The following is a 17,512-nucleotide window of genomic DNA, read 5'->3' as shown; positions in this document are numbered from 1 at the left end:
TATTCCCTACTCACAAGCATACTGAGAGAAAAGGCTCTGATAAAGAAGCTGCAAAGTGTCAAGGGCCAACTCACATCTCAAAAAGGGTAGATCCCCACAAGGATTTGTGCGGTTCTAATCATACAGTTATTATTGGCTCTGTAACTCTCATTTCAAAAAACACAACAATCTGGCCTCCTTAATTATTTTTTTTAAAAAAAACTCTTCTTTCCAACAGCAACCTGGCTGGACTTTAATTGCTTCCAAGAAAAGATGAGAAAGTTTCTGAACTTTTGGATGTTATTCACTGTCTGGTATATGTGGTCCTTGTGATGAGAAAGGCTTTGGAGGCAAAAGCTTGACCCGTATCTCTTTGCCGTAGGCACAATTGCACATACTACAACAGTTTTTTGGGGCTTCCTTTCTCTGTATTCTCTCGCTCTCTATAATGGACAAAACACACGCACAAGAAGACACACAACTCAGAACCTCTGCCATCATCAGGCTTACTGTATGCGAGTAGCAACAGAACAATGGCAGCCATGCTGCTGCGCTGCCAGTGTGAAGCTATCCATGATATCTATCCAATCTCACCTTCCTTTGCTGAAGGCTACCATGCCATGGGCATCTCTTCTGATAATGGATTTCTTTGCTGCATCAAGCAAGTAGTAAGTTTTTGACAGTGGCAGATTATTATTACTCCCAGTAGTATTAATATAACATTAGTGATAGGATTAGGAGCAGGATTTAGTGCAGTGAGAGGAGGCACAGGCACAGACAGCGTCGCTGTCCTCCAGGTGCAGAGAGCCACTGAGCCCAACGCCCCCGTTCGCCGGTTCACGTGAAGAGTGAACCCCCCCCCCCCCCCCCCCCCCAACCCAAATCGAAAAGGCTCGTCCGCTTCCCACATCTGAATTCTGAAACTGTGAGCCTGTGACCTACTCGCTCAATCTTTTTTTTTTACTTATTTTATTGTTGTAAAATACATTGTATCAAAGTTTATAAAATTAGAGGATAAATGCATTGGAACTAATAAAGTTAGAGACAATTTTATTGGCATTTAGTTTTTTTCCCTTTTATATTGATATATCATATACGTGGAAGAGGTGAAAAATAAATTTATTTTACGATGGAGGGAGTACTCGCTCATCAGTGTGCCTACTTGAAGGCTTGTGGCATCTCTCTCGTATCTGAATCTTGATAGATGGGGTAGTATAAGTATGAGAAAATACCTTGTATACCCATGAAAACTTACCTAATCTCTTCTATACCCTCCAATTTTACTCGATCTCCTGTGTACCCCCGAATTTTCGCTTTGATCCCCTCCATACCCATCCCGTTAGGTTTCCGTTTGATCTGTAGCGTGACCTGTGAGTTACATTGTCAGTATTTTCAAAAAAATACCAAAATGCCCCTGCCAGCCAACCCTAGGTAAACAGATCGAATCCCCTTCTCTTCTCCCCCCATCCTCCGCACGCCGCCAGTCTCCAATCGCGCAGCCGCGCCACCGGCTGCCACCCTCCCGTCGCGCGCGCCGCCGGCCGCTGCCCTCTCGTCGCGCGGTGGGGCGCCGTCGGCTCCCGCCCTCCTGTGTGTGGGCGCCGCCGGCTGCCACCCTCCCGTCGCGCGCGCCGCCGGCCGCCGTCCTCCCGTCGTGCGATGGGGCGCCGCCGGCTCCCGCCCTCCCATGTGCGATGGGGCGCCGGCGGCCCCCGCCGTCCCATCGCGCGGTGGCGTGTCGCTGGCCCCCGCCCTCCCGTCGCGCGGTGGCGCGCCGCCGGCCTCCTGTCGCAGGCACCGCCGGCCACCGTCCTCCTACCGTGCGGCCAAAGTCCGATACCCTCTCGTCGCTGCACCACCTAGCGTGGCCCTACTGGTAGGAGTAGCAGCAATTTTCATTTCTTCTTCTTGCAATTTTCATTGTTGTTTGCTGTTGTGATGCCTTACAAAGTGTTTAACATATTTGATCTGTCATTTGCAACATTTGTGTATGGAGTGGAAAGTTGGTTTAGTTCCTACACTATTGGGTATGGAAATGAAATTGTGGTATGTGCATCATATGAGCTGTTCTGTATGGATGATGAAAATGAAATTGATATGAAGTGCTCTGTATAGATGATGAAAATAAAATTGATATGAAGTGCTCTGTATGGTTGCTACTATTTTGATTGATGATCTATGATGCTCTTATTGATCCAGATTATTTTGTTTCACAGATTTTCTCCTTTGTCCACATTCCTGTTGAGTGTACTAATTTTTTTTACAGAGCAAACTGATGTCACTTTGATTTTCCAACCTATTATTTTTTAAAAAAACAAATCGTTCGATGGATTGCATTTTTTTCCAATACCACAATAAAAGTTTTAAACTCATTATTAGTCTCATAAAATACATATTATGTGCGGTCAACATATTCTAATTCTTTTCCAATCTACCTGCTGTTGCTCCTCCATCTACAAGGGCATTATGGACATTTGCAACCACACATCACTGCAAAATGAAGAAAACCTAACGGGAGGGGCATGGAAGGGATCAAAGTGAAAATTCGGGGGTACAGAGGAGATCGTGTAAAATTGGAAGGTATAGAAGAGATTAGGCAAGTTTTCATGGGTACACAAGGGATTAACTCTATAAGTATATGCATCCGGAATTTCAGGGACTTTGTAGATTTTTTTCAGGAATAAGGACTGTCCAAACTAGGCATGTCTGGTTTGTAGCGAAACTCAACCAGTTCAAAAAAAAAAAAAAGGTAATGCCAAAATGTTAGTCATCTGTTTGGTTTATTTTTTAAAAAAATGGCATTGCAGTTACTTGATTAAGTTGAATGTCCAAAATGCAACCTTGATAGCACACCAAACAATGCTTTGCCAGTTGTTGGTCAAACATCTTAATAATGATCAATTCTCGCCATTGCTAAAAAAATTAGTAAGGTTATGAATGACAATGAACCAATCCAAGAATTATCTTTGCTGTGGCCATCTTTAAGGGCTCCTTTAGAAGGAAGGATTTTTAAGGGATTTTGGAGGATTCTAATAGAATACTCATTTGGAACAAAGGAATGACCCTCCTGAAATCCTATGGATTGCTTCGATTCATAGGAATTTTTAGAGGATATCTAACCTGAGGTCTAACCTCATGAGAAACTTGTCTTGTGTCTCTCTCTCTCTCTAAATTCCTTTAGGGCTCCTTTGGAATAGAGAATTTTTTAAGGAATTTTGGAGGAATTCAATTCTATAGAAAATTTTTCTACCTGGTCCTTTGGATTAAATGGGTAGCAATCCAAAAATCTTACGGAATTTATTTGGACTGGCTCAAAACGTAGTAATTTTAGAGGAATTTTGACATGAGGTCTAATCTCTTAAAAAAATCATGTGTTTATCTCTTTTCTAATTCGTGTGTTTTTCATGTGATCCATCAAAATGATTATTCTTGAAGTTTTCTTTTTGTATTTTTTCAATCTATTGGATTTCAAGGGCCATGGCACTCTCAATCCTGTTTTTTTTTTCATTCTTGTGTTTTGAGACTCATGTGTTCCAAAGAGCCCTTACTCTCAAGGATTCATGTTTTTTTTTCCCATTCTTGTGTTCTTTTGAACCATCCAAACACAACATATTTCTATCATTCTTGTGTTGTTGTCAGTCCCAAGGATTCGATAAACCGTGATTTGTAATTCTGTATTTTTTTCTACTCTTATGTTTCCAAGAGATCTAAAATACTATTACTACCTCCTTCCCTGATCGTTCAACGTTGGTTAGTTCAATTTGGGTACTACTGTAGCTATTGTTGAGCATGCATTGCCTCCCAATGGCCCATCTATATCAGAAAAAAAAGAGAGCAAGGAATTGTTTAAGGGCGATCCATCACTGGTCGCCGCAGGAAATCAGGGATCAGGTAGTATTGTCTGCCTCTGGTGGTGCCCCCAAGCTGCCAAAATAATCCATCATGAGTTTCTGATCCGTGTAAAAGATGTCAAATGTGGCTTTGGGCTTCAAAATCTTTCACCGTTTAAGTAGCGTAGCACATTGTAATAGGAGTAATTTTGAAATGACAGCCAGATTGTGGGCCCACATGTAGTGGCTAAGCTGCAACAGCATGGGGTACTTGTTTCGTGGATAGAAATGATGGGGTGTACCTGGCACAGCTGGTTGTGGGTTCTGTTCGGCCAGCCGTACGGGACAAACATCTCGATCTTGACCCAACTGTATAATCACGCGTACAATGGCACAAATGATAATCGAGAAAATTATCGATTTGCCAATCGATTTGTTGGCCTTCAATAAAATGCCACCATCTATATTACAATTGATAAAATATCACATACTCCATTGCTACCTCTATAATTTGTCACATTAAAATAGCCATGTGAAAGAACTACTTCATCCATCGCATAATATAGCAACTTAAAATCGAATAGTACACTACATAATACAATGAATATAAACATGTATCATGTTCGAATTCGTTGTACTATAAGACAGGGAGTATTTTGCTCTTGCCCCTAGAGCACTCTCTTATCTTACTTAATTTTTCTTATTAAGAGCTCATTGGTGCCAAGGAGAAACCGACCTACTAATTGCTCCACGATGGATAATTTACCTTGGGGTTAAGGATGCAGGTGCATCCATTGTCACTGTCGCTTCTCCTTTTCTTATACTAGAAGGGCCTAATGAGAATGGTGGAGCACAGGAGAGGGGGATGGAGGGAAGAGGGACCAGAGGGGAAGGGGTGGAAATCTAGGATGACAAGCTTAGGCATCTAGGATGACAAGCTTAGGCGTGTGGTGGCCTCGACGTCAGCGAGCTCATAGAGCGACAAACAAATTGACATAAGAGAGACCTCTAGAGTTAGGGAAAAAAATAGTCCTTTCACGCAGTTAGTTTTGTGCCAATAAATAACTTAAGCCCTTCAAAGTATAAAAATAGAGATGGCAATGAAATAGATGGCATTTTATCGAATCTCATCAAATCAAGTGTTAAATCAAACGGCACAGATAGTAGTATCAATCGTTTGACCCACAGACCAGTGTCAAATCAATCCTCTAAAACTCGCCCAAATGATAATGCGATTTCACCCGTGTCTTTCCGAATTTTTCTAACATTAAATCAGTGTCTAGTCTTCCTCGGATATAAAACATTCCCTTAAACTTAGCATCATGTAGCAATGGCAGTACGAACCACTTTGACAGTGTCAGATCAATCCCAGTTTCAAACTTTTGTGATTTTTCCCTTCTATAACACACGCATATAATCTTAAGGTTGATCAATTCTCATGCTCTAGAAAAGGGTGTCCAAGATTTGTTTTCCCCCAAAACTATGTGTGTGAGTGGGGGATTGTTATAAATGAAGGTCCACGTGGTGGAGTACCAGCGGTGGGTGTAGGAGACAGGCATATGTAAGGCAGAGACAACACTACCGAAGCTGCAAGAATATTGGCAAGGGCAAAGAAAGCTACGTAATTAAGAGGTAGGGCTTGCGGTAATTCTCGTGGTGCGAACTACCGCCGAAGAAGAGAGACGGGACCTATGAAAATGCACCTGGAGTTCACAAAGAAAAGCAACGTCAGCCTCGGAGAAAAAGAGGCAGAACCTGTGAAAACTCACCTAGAGTTCATGAAGAAAGGCAACGTAGAGTGCAGAGGAGTATGAGTAGGAGGACATTAGCAGAGAGGGTGCTGGCTGCGGATATCTCATGTGTTGGTGTGGCCATGACAAGGTGGAGGGAGATGACGTGTGTGACATAGATGGAGGTGCATTGTTAGTCACGACAAGTTTATGGGATTGAGTCCAGAAGATAAGAAAACAATCACTACCGGTTGAAATATGGATGAATCTTGATGCAATCCGAGCCGTAAAGAAAACCGAATATATCATAAGAAAATCAGTTGTTTGATACGTGGGAAGAATCTCACCTAAGGGCTCATTTGGATTAGAAGAAAATCCAATGAAAAAAATGGAGGTTTTGGATTTCTAAAGATTTGATGACTATAGCACCTTCGTTCCATAGGATTTGATCCTAAGAAAAATCATTGGAAAAATTCGTTTCATCTGGCTTATACCGGCTGTGTTCTTTTATTGAGTTTAAACTTTCTCTTTCAAACTGTTAAATGATACCATTTTTTTCAAAAAATTATATAGAAGTTGTTTAATAAAATCAAATAAATCTAATTTTCAAATTTATAATAGCTAATATTTAACTAATTATGTGCTAATGAACCTTCTCATTTCACGTGCACCAAAAATATTTATCCCTCACCATGAAAAGAACGAAGCCTAAAATGAAAATTCTGCATCCTCTCCAACATCTTTATTTCATCTCCTACGTTTTCATTTGCCATGTGCGAACACATATTTTACAATTTATTTAAAGAATTTTTGAATTTTTCAATACTCCGTTTTACACCTATATTCTTACTTTATTATTATTGTGGTTTTTCCTATTCTACGTTTTTACACCCATGTTCTACGGTCGTTGAAAGTACACCAAGCCAAAAACAACAACAACTACAACTACAACAAAAACCAAAATGCGGCGTACACTAGTCCGCACTCCAGGAGGGGTTTGTTAATCTTGTGATATTCTTTTGGTTATCTCAAAGCCCAAGAAACCCTGGAACAGCAAGGCAAACATACCCACCCTACGGCTCATATAAAACACCCACTCCCCAATCCCCACACTCTACTCCTACTCCGCTCAGCTCTAGCTTCCCCACCACCACCACCACCCCCACCTCGCCGCCGGCCATGTCGGCGCACGTCGCCGCCGCGCTCCTGCTCGCGCTGCTGCTCGCGCCCGCGGCCGCCACCGACGTGCCGTCGTACCCGCTCTCGCAGGCGCAGTCCCCGGCCAACACCTCCTCGGGCGGCTCCACGTCCCCGCCCTGCCACCTCGACCTCTCCGCGGAGCTGTTCGGTGGCGTGGCCGCGGCGTGCGGCGCGGGGGGCGGGCCCGGCTCGCTCGACCGCGGGAGGTGCTGCCCCGTCCTCGCCGCCTGGCTGTTCGCGGCGCACGCGCGCACCGCGCTGTCCGTGCCGGCCCCGGCCCCGGCGCTCGCCGGGGAGGGCCTCGACGGCGGGGAGGACGAGCCCATGGTGCCCTACGACAACCAGCGGTGCGTGGACGCGCTGGGGTCCGCGCTCGAGCGGCGCGGGGTGGCGCTGCCCCGCCCGAACGCTACGTGCGACACCGTGCTCTGCTTCTGCGGCATCCGGCTCCACCAGATCGGCTCGCTCCGCTGCCCCGCCGCGTTCGCCGTCGGCGGCGGCGGCGCCGCGGCGGCCAAGAACGCCACGCCGACCGCCGCGGTGAAGGAGCTGGAGAAGAGCTGCCGCAACGCCTCCTACGCCGGTTGCTCCCGCTGCGTCCAGTCCCTGCAAAAGGTTCTCCCCTTTCTTGCTTGCTTTCCCCTACAATGGCCTATGTCGCGCCATTGTCTCAACTCATCTCATCTTCTCCCCTCCAAATCTTCGATTTCTTTAGCCTTTTCATGTTCGATTGTACTAGTACTACTCCATTTCTTGCTTTGATGGATTCATTATTATTGCTGTTTTTCTTGGTTCTATTCTACATTTTTTTTACTAGTTCTTTTCCCTTTTGCTACTCTCTCTCTCTCTCTCCATAGTTTAATTTGTGATTAGAGGTACTAATAGCTTTGACAAGTGTTGTCATTAGTAGTAGTTGGGTCTTATGATCTTAGGTAAACCAAATCAGTATAGTAGAGTACCTTTTTCTTGCTATGCCTTTAACATGCTTTCTTTTGGGTTAGCAGAAAGAGCCCAATTGACATTCAGGAGATCCCCTTTCTACAAAGCAAGCCCCTTTCTAACCGCATTATTGCTTCATATGCACAGATGGGCTTGCTGCTTGTTCTTGAGCTCATCACTAATCATTAGCTACTTGATTGAAGTATACTGCCTTTTGTGAAAGCACCGTGTGGAATAACACCCAGCACTAGTTACCATTGCCAGTTAATTGCAATTTACATGACCATTCGTTATAGTGTTGGACATGGGAGGGAAGAACCAAGATTAGTATCAATGTTACTTTTAGACATAAGCCAGTACCTTTTGAATGATGAATAACTGAATATCCTTTAGTCAGTAAACCACCACATTGTGATCTTGCAACATCGGAAGAGAAGTAGTTCATTATTAATTGTGGAGAGGTTGTCCCTCAAAACAGCAAGTCGGACATCCTAATTGGCATCTTAATGAGTGAGCCGTACTGTAGAACTCTCCCCTTTGTCATTTGACAAGCATCCGCTCTTAGGATTAGCTATAATCTTTTGGCATTGCTCAGCTGCATCCATAGCTGTAGTGTACTTCAAAGCTTTTGTTGCGATTGCGGCAACGTAGTACTCTGTACTCCCAAGCTCGAGAGAATGCATTGCATGATCTTGCATGAACAAGTTGGTGTGCATGGGGAGCATTTAGAGCCTACCAACTTGGCAACAAATGCCTCATTGCAAGAACGTTGCTTGCATGGAGCACATTAAATGCAGTTTCTTCTTCGTCTCACCTGTGTTCTTGTGGTGGTGCAGCTGAAGGGGAACGTGAGCCGGGAGGTCGCCGGCGGCGACCGGGCGCGGCGGATGCTGGGGCGCGACTGCCAGCTGATGGGGCTGACGTGGCTGCTGGCCAAGAACAAGACGGTGTACATCCCCACCGTGTCCGCCGTGCTGCGCGCCATGCTCTACAGCGCGCGCCCCACCGAGTCGGCGGCGGCCGGCGGCGCGCCGCCGCGGTGCAGCCCGGACCAGGAGAACATGCCGCTCGCCGTCGACTCGCTGCAGTTCGAGCGCGCCAGCGCCACCAGCTCGTCCGCCGCCGCCACCGTCCTCCGTGGCGGCGGCGCCGGTGTCGTCGTCAGCCTGCTGCTCGGCTGCCTCGTAGTCTTCGATGTGTTCTTGTAAATTAAGGGTGGCAACTGATTAATTTAAGAACCTAAGCCTTGTCGATAATCGATAGTGTTTAATTTTGTAGGCGTTGTTAGTTAATTAGTAGCTTCTGTTGCATAGTATTAGTGAGCCTGCGGATTAGCAGACGTGGCATCGGATGCTACGAGAGTGAGATGTGATTTGGCAGTGTTTATGCGTCTCTAAATCACGGTGGTTTTTGCGTGTGTGAGCTAACTCTCTAAATCGTTTAGAAGTTAGAACGGCTCTCATTCGAAGTTTTTGGTGTGGCATAGGCAACTATAGAGATCAGATCAATCTGTCTCAATTCTGAACTTTTAAACCGACCAGAGGCTGCAGATGTGAGCCAAAGACGTGGCGATAAATCGTCTCTTGGGCAGATTATGGGCCGGTTTGGTTTGAGTTCTAAATTAGGTTTACCAATATTTGACAATTTTAATAGTGTTTAGTGTTTATTTGGTTTGAAGCTAAATTTTAGTATGCCTAAAAAATAGGCTATTTTAATAGTGAACTTAGGCTATTTTGGTTTCAATTCAAATACAACTTTGTCTTAACAAAATTAGTCATGTCAAAAAATTTACTATTTAAGACCTATTTAGACCACAAGTCAAACCAAACCAACCCTATTTAGCTGGACGAGGCGAGGGGCTTTTTTGGGTTGGGCGCAGCAGCGGTTCACGTGGTAGGTAGTAGTCGTCACGTCTGCGTGCCTGCGTGTCTGTGTCCTCTAGCCGGTCAGCCAGCCAGTGTGCGGGCCGCGCCTCGGCTCCTCCTCCGCTTCGCTTTTCCCAAACTTTTCCCGGCGACCGGACGGCGTAGGGATTCGGGAACCGGGCCCTCGTCTTTTCTGTGCAGCATCGAAGCCATTTTTTGTGGGGTTATCTTATCTCTCTCTCTCTGCGTCTCATCGTTGCAGCTGAGGCGGCTGTTAATCAGGGTGTGCCCAGGTTGATAGTAGCAGCTTGGTGCTTGGAGTACCTTATCAGTTGTCAGCACAACAGAAGAAGCCGTGTTCGATCTTGCTTCTAATGTTTGCCTTAAGTTGCTAGTACTAGTATGGCAATATTTGCCAGGATTGCCCGCAATATAAACATTTTTATAAGTATTTTTATAAGTTTTCTAATGATTATTTTGACCACAAAATATAAGCATTTTGGTGTGTTTTATTAAAATGTAAACCCCAACATACTTACTCCGTACAGTGTACTCTCTTCATAAAAAAAAAGTAAATATAATATGAGATGTGATAGGTTCTTGTACTACGAATATGCACAAGCTCTCTTCACCACCTCCAAAGAGTGGTGGTGTTGGTAGCGGCGTAGGGGATATCAACAACACCTTTGCCTCGGTCATCATCGTGCCATCGCCGTCGCAGCAGTAGTTGCCAACGCTGTAAGGCCTCATATGTCGAATTTCTCCCCTCCGCTTGCCATGCGCCGACCCCCTTGGAGGCCTGGAGAGAGATAGGGAAGAGAAGATGAGAGAGAGGAGGAAGAAGACCGGGCCATATATGGGTCCATGATGACTTAGCTGGATTGATCATATTCAACTCGTCACGTTAGTTGAAACCGGCCACAATGCTATCTTGGGACCTCAATTACTTCAGTATTGTACCTTGAGGGATACATTATATATGGTATTACGGCAGGACACAATTTAAAATAAGCATCAATATAAGGGGTTTAAAGTGACTGAGGCTAGAAGCAACTGGCCAAGGAATAAGTTCACCTACCATCCCTCAACTTTACACCAAGTTTGTTTGACATCCCTTATCCTCAATACTACAAATCTTCACTCCTAAACTATACAAAACCGTCCAATTTAGGTCCTATAGCAGTATAGACACCTGGTTTTGCTGACGTGGCATCCTAATAAAAAAAAACCCACATGTAAGAGCGAGAAGAAAAAAAAAAGTGGGACCCACGTTCTTTGTTCTTCTCTTTTCTCCTTTCTTTTCTTTTTGCTCTTCGCTTCTCTTTCCTTCAATCGAATAGGCGGCGGGCGGTGGGCGGGCGGAGCAGAAGGGGCATATCGGCGGCGGGCAGATCGGCGACTGGCGAGCTACGCCGGTCTACTCCGACCATCGCCGTTGCTCGAGTTGGCGGGAGATGGCGGAGGGGAGAGGCCGCCTCCACCTCATCTACCGCCGCGCTCGCCCGGCGGCTGCCACTGCTACTTTTGCGCTGGGGAGGAGAAGGGAGGCAAGCGACGTGAGCTCGATACCGAGGGGTGCCGGGGCAGGCACTCACCACCGCCGCCGAGAGCGAGAAGAGAAGAGAAACGAATCGAATCGAATCAAGCAGAAGCAGCGCTCTGGCTAGGCATGGACTCGTACTCCAGCCCTGACCGAGAACTATTGGATGTCGGACACCTCTCTCCCTCCTAGGCTCACCGGCCTCCTCTCCCCCTCTCCAGCTGGCGCGGCCGGCTGCCTTCCCCCCTCTCCCTCTCGTATCTGAGGCTACCTCCTCCAACCCGCACTGCCGCTGACGCCATTGTGGCTCGAGCTCGCCAACGTCGACGAGGAGCTAAAACACGAAGCAAGGCGCTGGGGCGGCAGGAGGACGGGCGACGAGCATGCCCTAAGCCTGGTGTTACCTCGTCGCCCCACAAGCCGGCCGAGCCCGCCTCGTCACCACTCCATAGCCGGTGCCACATCGTTGTCGCCCCAGCCGTCGCCGCTGCGGCTTGAGGACCTCGCACGAGTGGTGGGGAAAAAAAAGAGGACCATTGACACTGTGGGTCCACATTTTTTTTTCCTTCTCTCTTACATGTGGGCCCTATATTTTTTATTTTTATTTTTGTTGACTAGGATGCTACGTTAGCGAAACCAGATATTTATAATGCTATGGGACCTAAATTGCATGGTTCTGTATAGTTAGGGGGTGAAGATTTACTGTATTGGGGTTTGGGATGTCAAACAAACTCGACATAAAGTTGAGGGACGGCTGGTGAACTTATTCCACTGGCCAACTACCCCGGCACGGGCCCACGGTGGCTGCCGGCGGCCCATATATCGCCTTGCAGACGGCGTCCGTCGGTGAAGCCGCTGCGGCCCACAGAAGGGAGGGACATGGCGATGCATTGCAGTTCGTTGGCCGCGCATCTTCCCTTCTTGGGCTGCGGTTTCCCAGCCCATCCCACGACCCGTTCGATCAACTTCTACCAACCCCAACCCACGGTGCCACGTTTTCGGCGATTTCGCGACCTGCTGTCCCATGATGCGAACGACGAGGACACAGAAAACCGACCAAGGTCCATGGCCGTGGTCCTGAGCATCATATTGGGCCAGCGCCCGCGACGGCAGCGATGCCGTCGTCACCGCCTCAGCCGCGAGTTTCTGTGGTCGCCTTGAAGGATGGACCCTGAAGCTATCCAAAAATCATCCATATGGCAGTAACAGATACTTTCCGCCATCTGCAATAACAAACGCAGATAGAAATCATCCAACAACCAAAATGACAGCAGTACAGCCAATGCAAGCTCCAACCAGATTTTAACTAAGGAGGGATAAACAAAGACCTAGGCCTATGTACACCATGTCCAAACCAAGGATTTAACAGGTACGGAAAAAATTACTCGGAGAATATCCACAGGTCACAGACCTAAAATCAATGGCCGATATGGGCCGATAATCACGCTAAATCAGGCAATCTACCGTCTAACGAATCCGGAGCACACCCCTCACCTTTCCAGCCCTTAGAATGAACATTCCATGCTCATTACTCTCAGCGTCTCCACAGTTATGACCCTCTCACACTCACCTCAAAGATGAAAGGGACATCAGCAACATCGGCAGTTGTAGTTATGAGGAAACGGTCTCCTGCTGGCCAACGGATAATCTGTCAGGGCCTCCATTACTCTCAGCAACAGCATCTTTAACTCCAGAATGATTGCCCGGACCATCTAGCTCGTCTCCTGAACTGACTTCTTCAGATTGGTCAGATGGGGGCACATACACCAGGTTTAGCAAGGAGTCGCCACAACCACCTAACTCGATGGAAGGGCAACTAATGCTGCCATCCTCATGGGCTGACTCTTGCTGAAGCAACCGTTGGTTAAATTTGTCTTCAGGGGTGGCGGCTGAGATATTCCCATCACGTATCTTCTGACAGCAACTTAAGCACAGCTTAAAAGGACATCTTGGGCAGCTTCTCAGGAATCGGTGCACGGAGAGCTTACAGTTATTGCTGCGTTCAAATAAAAGTTCATAAGATCTCTGGGCCCAGATGAGAAACTCCAATACAATAACAGTGCAGTGAACGATAATTATTTTTAAAAGTAACACAGCCAGCATAAATCAGCACAATGGATATATGATTTTACATAGGTGTATATCTTAAATAGTAACTATGCTTTCCGTTTAAGATTATTGTAGATAAATGTAAAAATAGGCCATTACAATATCATAAAACAACAAACAAACCTAAAATTAGGAAACGTCGAAGTAATAATAGATTAGTTTGTTTAATAGTTAATCTGTTAATCCATGAACATCAGAACATGCTAAACTAACTTAAAGTTTTTTTTGTTAATCTTACCACAAGATGATTAACATATATACCACCATAGTGATAGGTTATTGTTTGACATCAGCATAAGCTGAGAGCAAGAAGATAGAAGTAACTAGGATATATGCTACTAGCTCCTATATAACTGAGAATCATAGAGACCAGAGCCTACCAGTCGAGTGATCCGCTTTGCTCATCAGCTACCTGGACTCGGACATCTGATATTTTTGTTTCTATTAAGAGCAAAAAAAAGTAGAGTGATTAATTTATGCTGACTAAGTTGAAAAGAAAGTGGCAGACCAAATATTAAAAAACAAACCTTGTATTTTAGCTTCTATTTCTAATTCATCAAGCTGCTCCTGGTTCAGTTCTACAGGTAAAAGCTTGTACAATTGATGATTGCAAATCTTTATACTTATCAGCTTGTCTTGATCACCTGATGATTCCTGAAGATTCAAGATGTGCACATCAACAAATAAGCACAGCGATCAAATGAAAGGATGTCACCAGATTACCATCATGGTGTTATCTAGTAAAATAATCACCTTACTAATGGCACCCTTAGTCTGACCAAGGGTGCATTGTTTACAACCACATGAACCACGGCAAACTGGGCAGCGCATCTTAATATCCTTCTTGGACAACCCAGAATACCTGCATGATACGAACAGTCAGGAGCAAGATACATGGGCATGACAAGATCTAGTCAAGCATTGGTTGATCCAGAAAAGAAATTGCTTCTGATGGCTTTGTGTCCGTAACAATTTGCTAGTGATGAGCCAAAATCACAAACTTTTCTCCTGATTTAATTATCTGGCAGAACAAGCGTAACCAAGGCTATATCCATAACAATGAAATATTTGGAAGTAATCTGCATTTTGTTTCTTTGTTTACACCTGTTCTAAGTTTAATAATAGCTATATATTGCCACATTAACATCAATATGAATGTGGGAAATGCTAGAATGACTTACATTGTGAAACGGAGGGAGTAGGTCAATATCTAATTCCGAAGGAACATAACCATTGAAATTAGCAAACCTATCTAGTTATCTCATTATATGTTTTAAGATTTTCACCTCTAATCAAGCTAGCAAGACGAATACTTTCAGCATAAATTCATTGGTAAATTAATACATTATGATTTTATTTTTACTGCAAAGAAATAAATCAATGCATCAATGAATCAAAATTACATTGAACTGAAGTTAGTGTGAATTTTTTGTTTAGCATTCCAAATCCTTCCAAATTGAAAAATCAGTGAGCGTGCACTAGCCATCCTAGTGTTGATGCCAGCATGAATTGTTTGACGCTAGATTATAAGTTTCAAATTGAGTAAAATAAAATGTACTATAAAAATCCTATGCACCTCAATGTTGTTCACTGAACAATAAGAAGCAGATTATTCATAGTACAGAAAGCACAAGTGAACAAGAAGGAAAGTGGACACAACCTTATCATAAGTATATCATACTATTATGATTAGTGCGTGATCTACCAGGTGATGACATCTTCACCTCAACATTATGCAAATATTTTTTTTAATAGAAGTGATTTCCTAAAGTTGTCAGGGTCAACTGGACAAATATCAAGATGTGGATTTAAATTTGAACACTACTCAAGATCAGGTGTGCAGTAAATCGGACAATACCAGGAATACAAGACCAGGTCAATGAAAGGTTCCGTATTACACAGATAGCTAAGAATTGTGGAATGAAGGCTAGTAATGTTCTTTAGGAAGCAATGACCCAATAAAATCAGAAGATCAAATTATATATCCCTTCCCCATATTCAAACCCTAGCGGCCCTGGAGCCTCTTACAATTATCTCTCTTGCTTCCCCCTCCATCCACCTCACTGTCACTTCCTCCCTCCGTCTCGTGTTCACTAATCAATAACATTGCTACCATCTAGGCTGCAAGCAGCGGTGGTGACAGCAGCAATAGCAATAACCAGAAGCAACTGCAGAGGCAACAGAAAAAGCAACAAGGAGAAATAATAGAGTGTGCCAAAAGAATAGCTCCATCTCCCAATCCTTTGCTTTTCCGATTCAGCAAAATATCCATTAATTTTCCCTTTGCCATTAATCGGTGTCCAAATGGCAATGTAAGATCACCAGCAACATGCAATCAGGATCTCAATATGTTCCGTGGATTGCATGCATGATCCAGATTCCTGGTAACTATAGTTGATAAATTAAAGCAAATGCATGCCCGTCCATTCTTAACAACTACTGTAAAAGCAAAATCCTGAAACTCAGGCGATTCATTCTCCTAATTGGTCAATAAGGATCACCCAGGTTCTCAACACTTGGTTAAAATGTTAAGCTCTACGGATATCTTAATCACAATGAAGCAATCAACAAAATGCAAGCCTTCTAAGCGAACAACTAAACCAATTATAAACAAACCACAGACTAACCATTTGTTGATGCAGCTGTTGCAGAAGTACCTATTGTCACAGTTTTTGCACTGGACAATACGAGCGGCCTTCTTCATCCCGCAGCGGTGACACGTCTTTTGCCCTGCCTTTGACATACCCATTGCACGAGGAACAACCTAATGCAACACAAATCAGAAATAAGCACAAGTTAGGCTAAATAAAAAATATGCAAAACAAAACACCGCACAGGGACAATTCAATATTTGATAGGTGACCTTAACAGGGCCAACAGGCATCGGCTCAGCATTCTTCGAGCGGTAGCAGCGCTGCGTCGGAACAGGAATATCCACTCCAACTTTTGTTGTCACTGGCGATGGCAGCGATGCGGCAGGCTCGCTGCTCCCTGGAGAGATCCTCATCAGTCCATTCGGGAGATCCCTAGTCACGTCGCTAGTGGCTGCCGGAGGTGATGCTGGTGATGCATTCACATTCCTTCTACCCTTCCTCTTGTTCTTCTTCTGCCGCTGGAGAGCAACAGCAAGGACCTCTCCGTCCGCCGGTGGCTTTTTGCCCTTGTTGGCCCTCGAGTAGTGATACTCACAGAAGCTAACGGTGGGGAGCGCTCGGTTTTGGCAGCGCCACTTCTTCCCATCACTGCGGCGGCACCGGAGGTGGTCGGGCAGAGGAGGGGGAGAGTCGCCGCGGTCCCCCGCCTTCCGCCGGCGCCGGCGGCGAGGTGGTGCAGGGGTCCCCTCCTCTTCGTCATCCTCAGGAGGAGGGTCGGAAGTAGCCGCGCGCTTGCGGCGGCGCGGCTGCGCAGGGGTCCCTTCCTCTTCGTCATCCTCAGGAGGAGGGTCGGAGGTAGCCGCGCGCTTGCGGCGGCGTCCGCGGGTCGGAGGGGACGGAGGGGATTCCTCCGAAGCATCCTCCTCGGCGTCGGAGGCCTCACCTTCGGGATCGGATTCCGCGCCTTCGTCTTCATTTTCGCCGGCGGTCTCAGCGGCTTCCTCCTCCGCCTCCTCCTCGCCGTCGGTCTCGGCGGCTTCCTCTTCCTTCTCGCCGTCCGTCGCGGCGGCTTCCTCCTCGTTCTCCCCGTCCGCCTCCTCTGCTTCGCCGCGCTCGGAGTCACTCCCCGCGCCTTCCCCTTCGACCTCAGCATCCTTCAACTCCTCCTCCTCCTTCGCCTCCTCCTCCGCTGCACCCGCTTCGGCGTCCATCTCATCGCTCTTATCCTCACCCTCATCCCCGTCCGCCTCCGCCTCTGCCTCCTCCTCCTCCTTCTCGTCGGCGCTCTCCTTGGCCTCCACATCCATAGCCTCGCCCTCACTCTCCGACGCCCCCTCCTCCTTAGCGTCCTCCGCCTCCGTATCACCCCCGCTCCCCGCGGCCGCCTCCTCCTCCTCCTCCTCTTCAGACTTGGCGCCCTCCACGTCGACCTCCTCTACGGGCGTTGCGTCGGCGGCTCTGCCCCTCCCCTTCCCCCTCCCTCTCCCTCTCCCCCTCCCCCTCCCCCTCCCCTTGTACCGGCGGGGCGGCATGGCGGCGGCGGCGGCGGGCTAGGGTTCCGGCGAGTCCGGCCTAGGGGATTGGGATTTTTGTCAGATCAAAGTGGGGGAGAGTGCGAGTAACGGTGGCTCTCGCGACGCAAGCGAGACGAGACGGTAGAGAGAGAGAGAGGTGACGTGACGGGGTTAAGACGTTGCGAAACGTGGGGCCCACTCTCTGACAGCGT

General features: G+C 46.5%; 2 protein-coding genes across 2 annotated transcripts; one reads left to right on the top strand and one right to left on the bottom strand.

Annotated features, from left to right (window-relative positions):
* The first annotated feature begins 6,595 nt into the window (after positions 1 to 6,595).
* On the top strand, positions 6,596 to 9,294 carry LOC127778659 (uncharacterized GPI-anchored protein At4g28100-like). The gene is made up of 2 exons (XM_052305279.1): positions 6,596 to 7,354; positions 8,515 to 9,294. Exons 1-2 carry the CDS (start codon positions 6,719 to 6,721, stop codon positions 8,884 to 8,886), a joined length of 1,008 nt encoding a protein of 335 aa, XP_052161239.1. The 5' UTR covers positions 6,596 to 6,718; the 3' UTR covers positions 8,887 to 9,294.
* A 3,076-nt stretch (positions 9,295 to 12,370) lies between these two features.
* Positions 12,371 to 17,432, bottom strand: LOC127779708 (E3 ubiquitin-protein ligase JMJ24-like). Its single transcript, XM_052306591.1, has 6 exons — positions 16,056 to 17,432; positions 15,820 to 15,956; positions 13,946 to 14,054; positions 13,720 to 13,846; positions 13,573 to 13,633; positions 12,371 to 13,079 (listed from the first exon to the last, which is right to left on the bottom strand). Exons 1-6 carry the CDS (start codon positions 17,316 to 17,318, stop codon positions 12,695 to 12,697), a joined length of 2,082 nt encoding a protein of 693 aa, XP_052162551.1. The 5' UTR covers positions 17,319 to 17,432; the 3' UTR covers positions 12,371 to 12,694.
* Between the last annotated feature and the right edge of the window lie 80 nt (positions 17,433 to 17,512).

Source organism: Oryza glaberrima, chromosome 7 (genome assembly GCF_000147395.1).
Source record: "Oryza glaberrima chromosome 7, OglaRS2, whole genome shotgun sequence".
NCBI lineage: Eukaryota > Viridiplantae > Streptophyta > Magnoliopsida > Poales > Poaceae > Oryza > Oryza glaberrima.
Note: the sequence above shows the minus strand (reverse complement) of the source record. Positions and strands in the feature narration are given on the sequence as shown.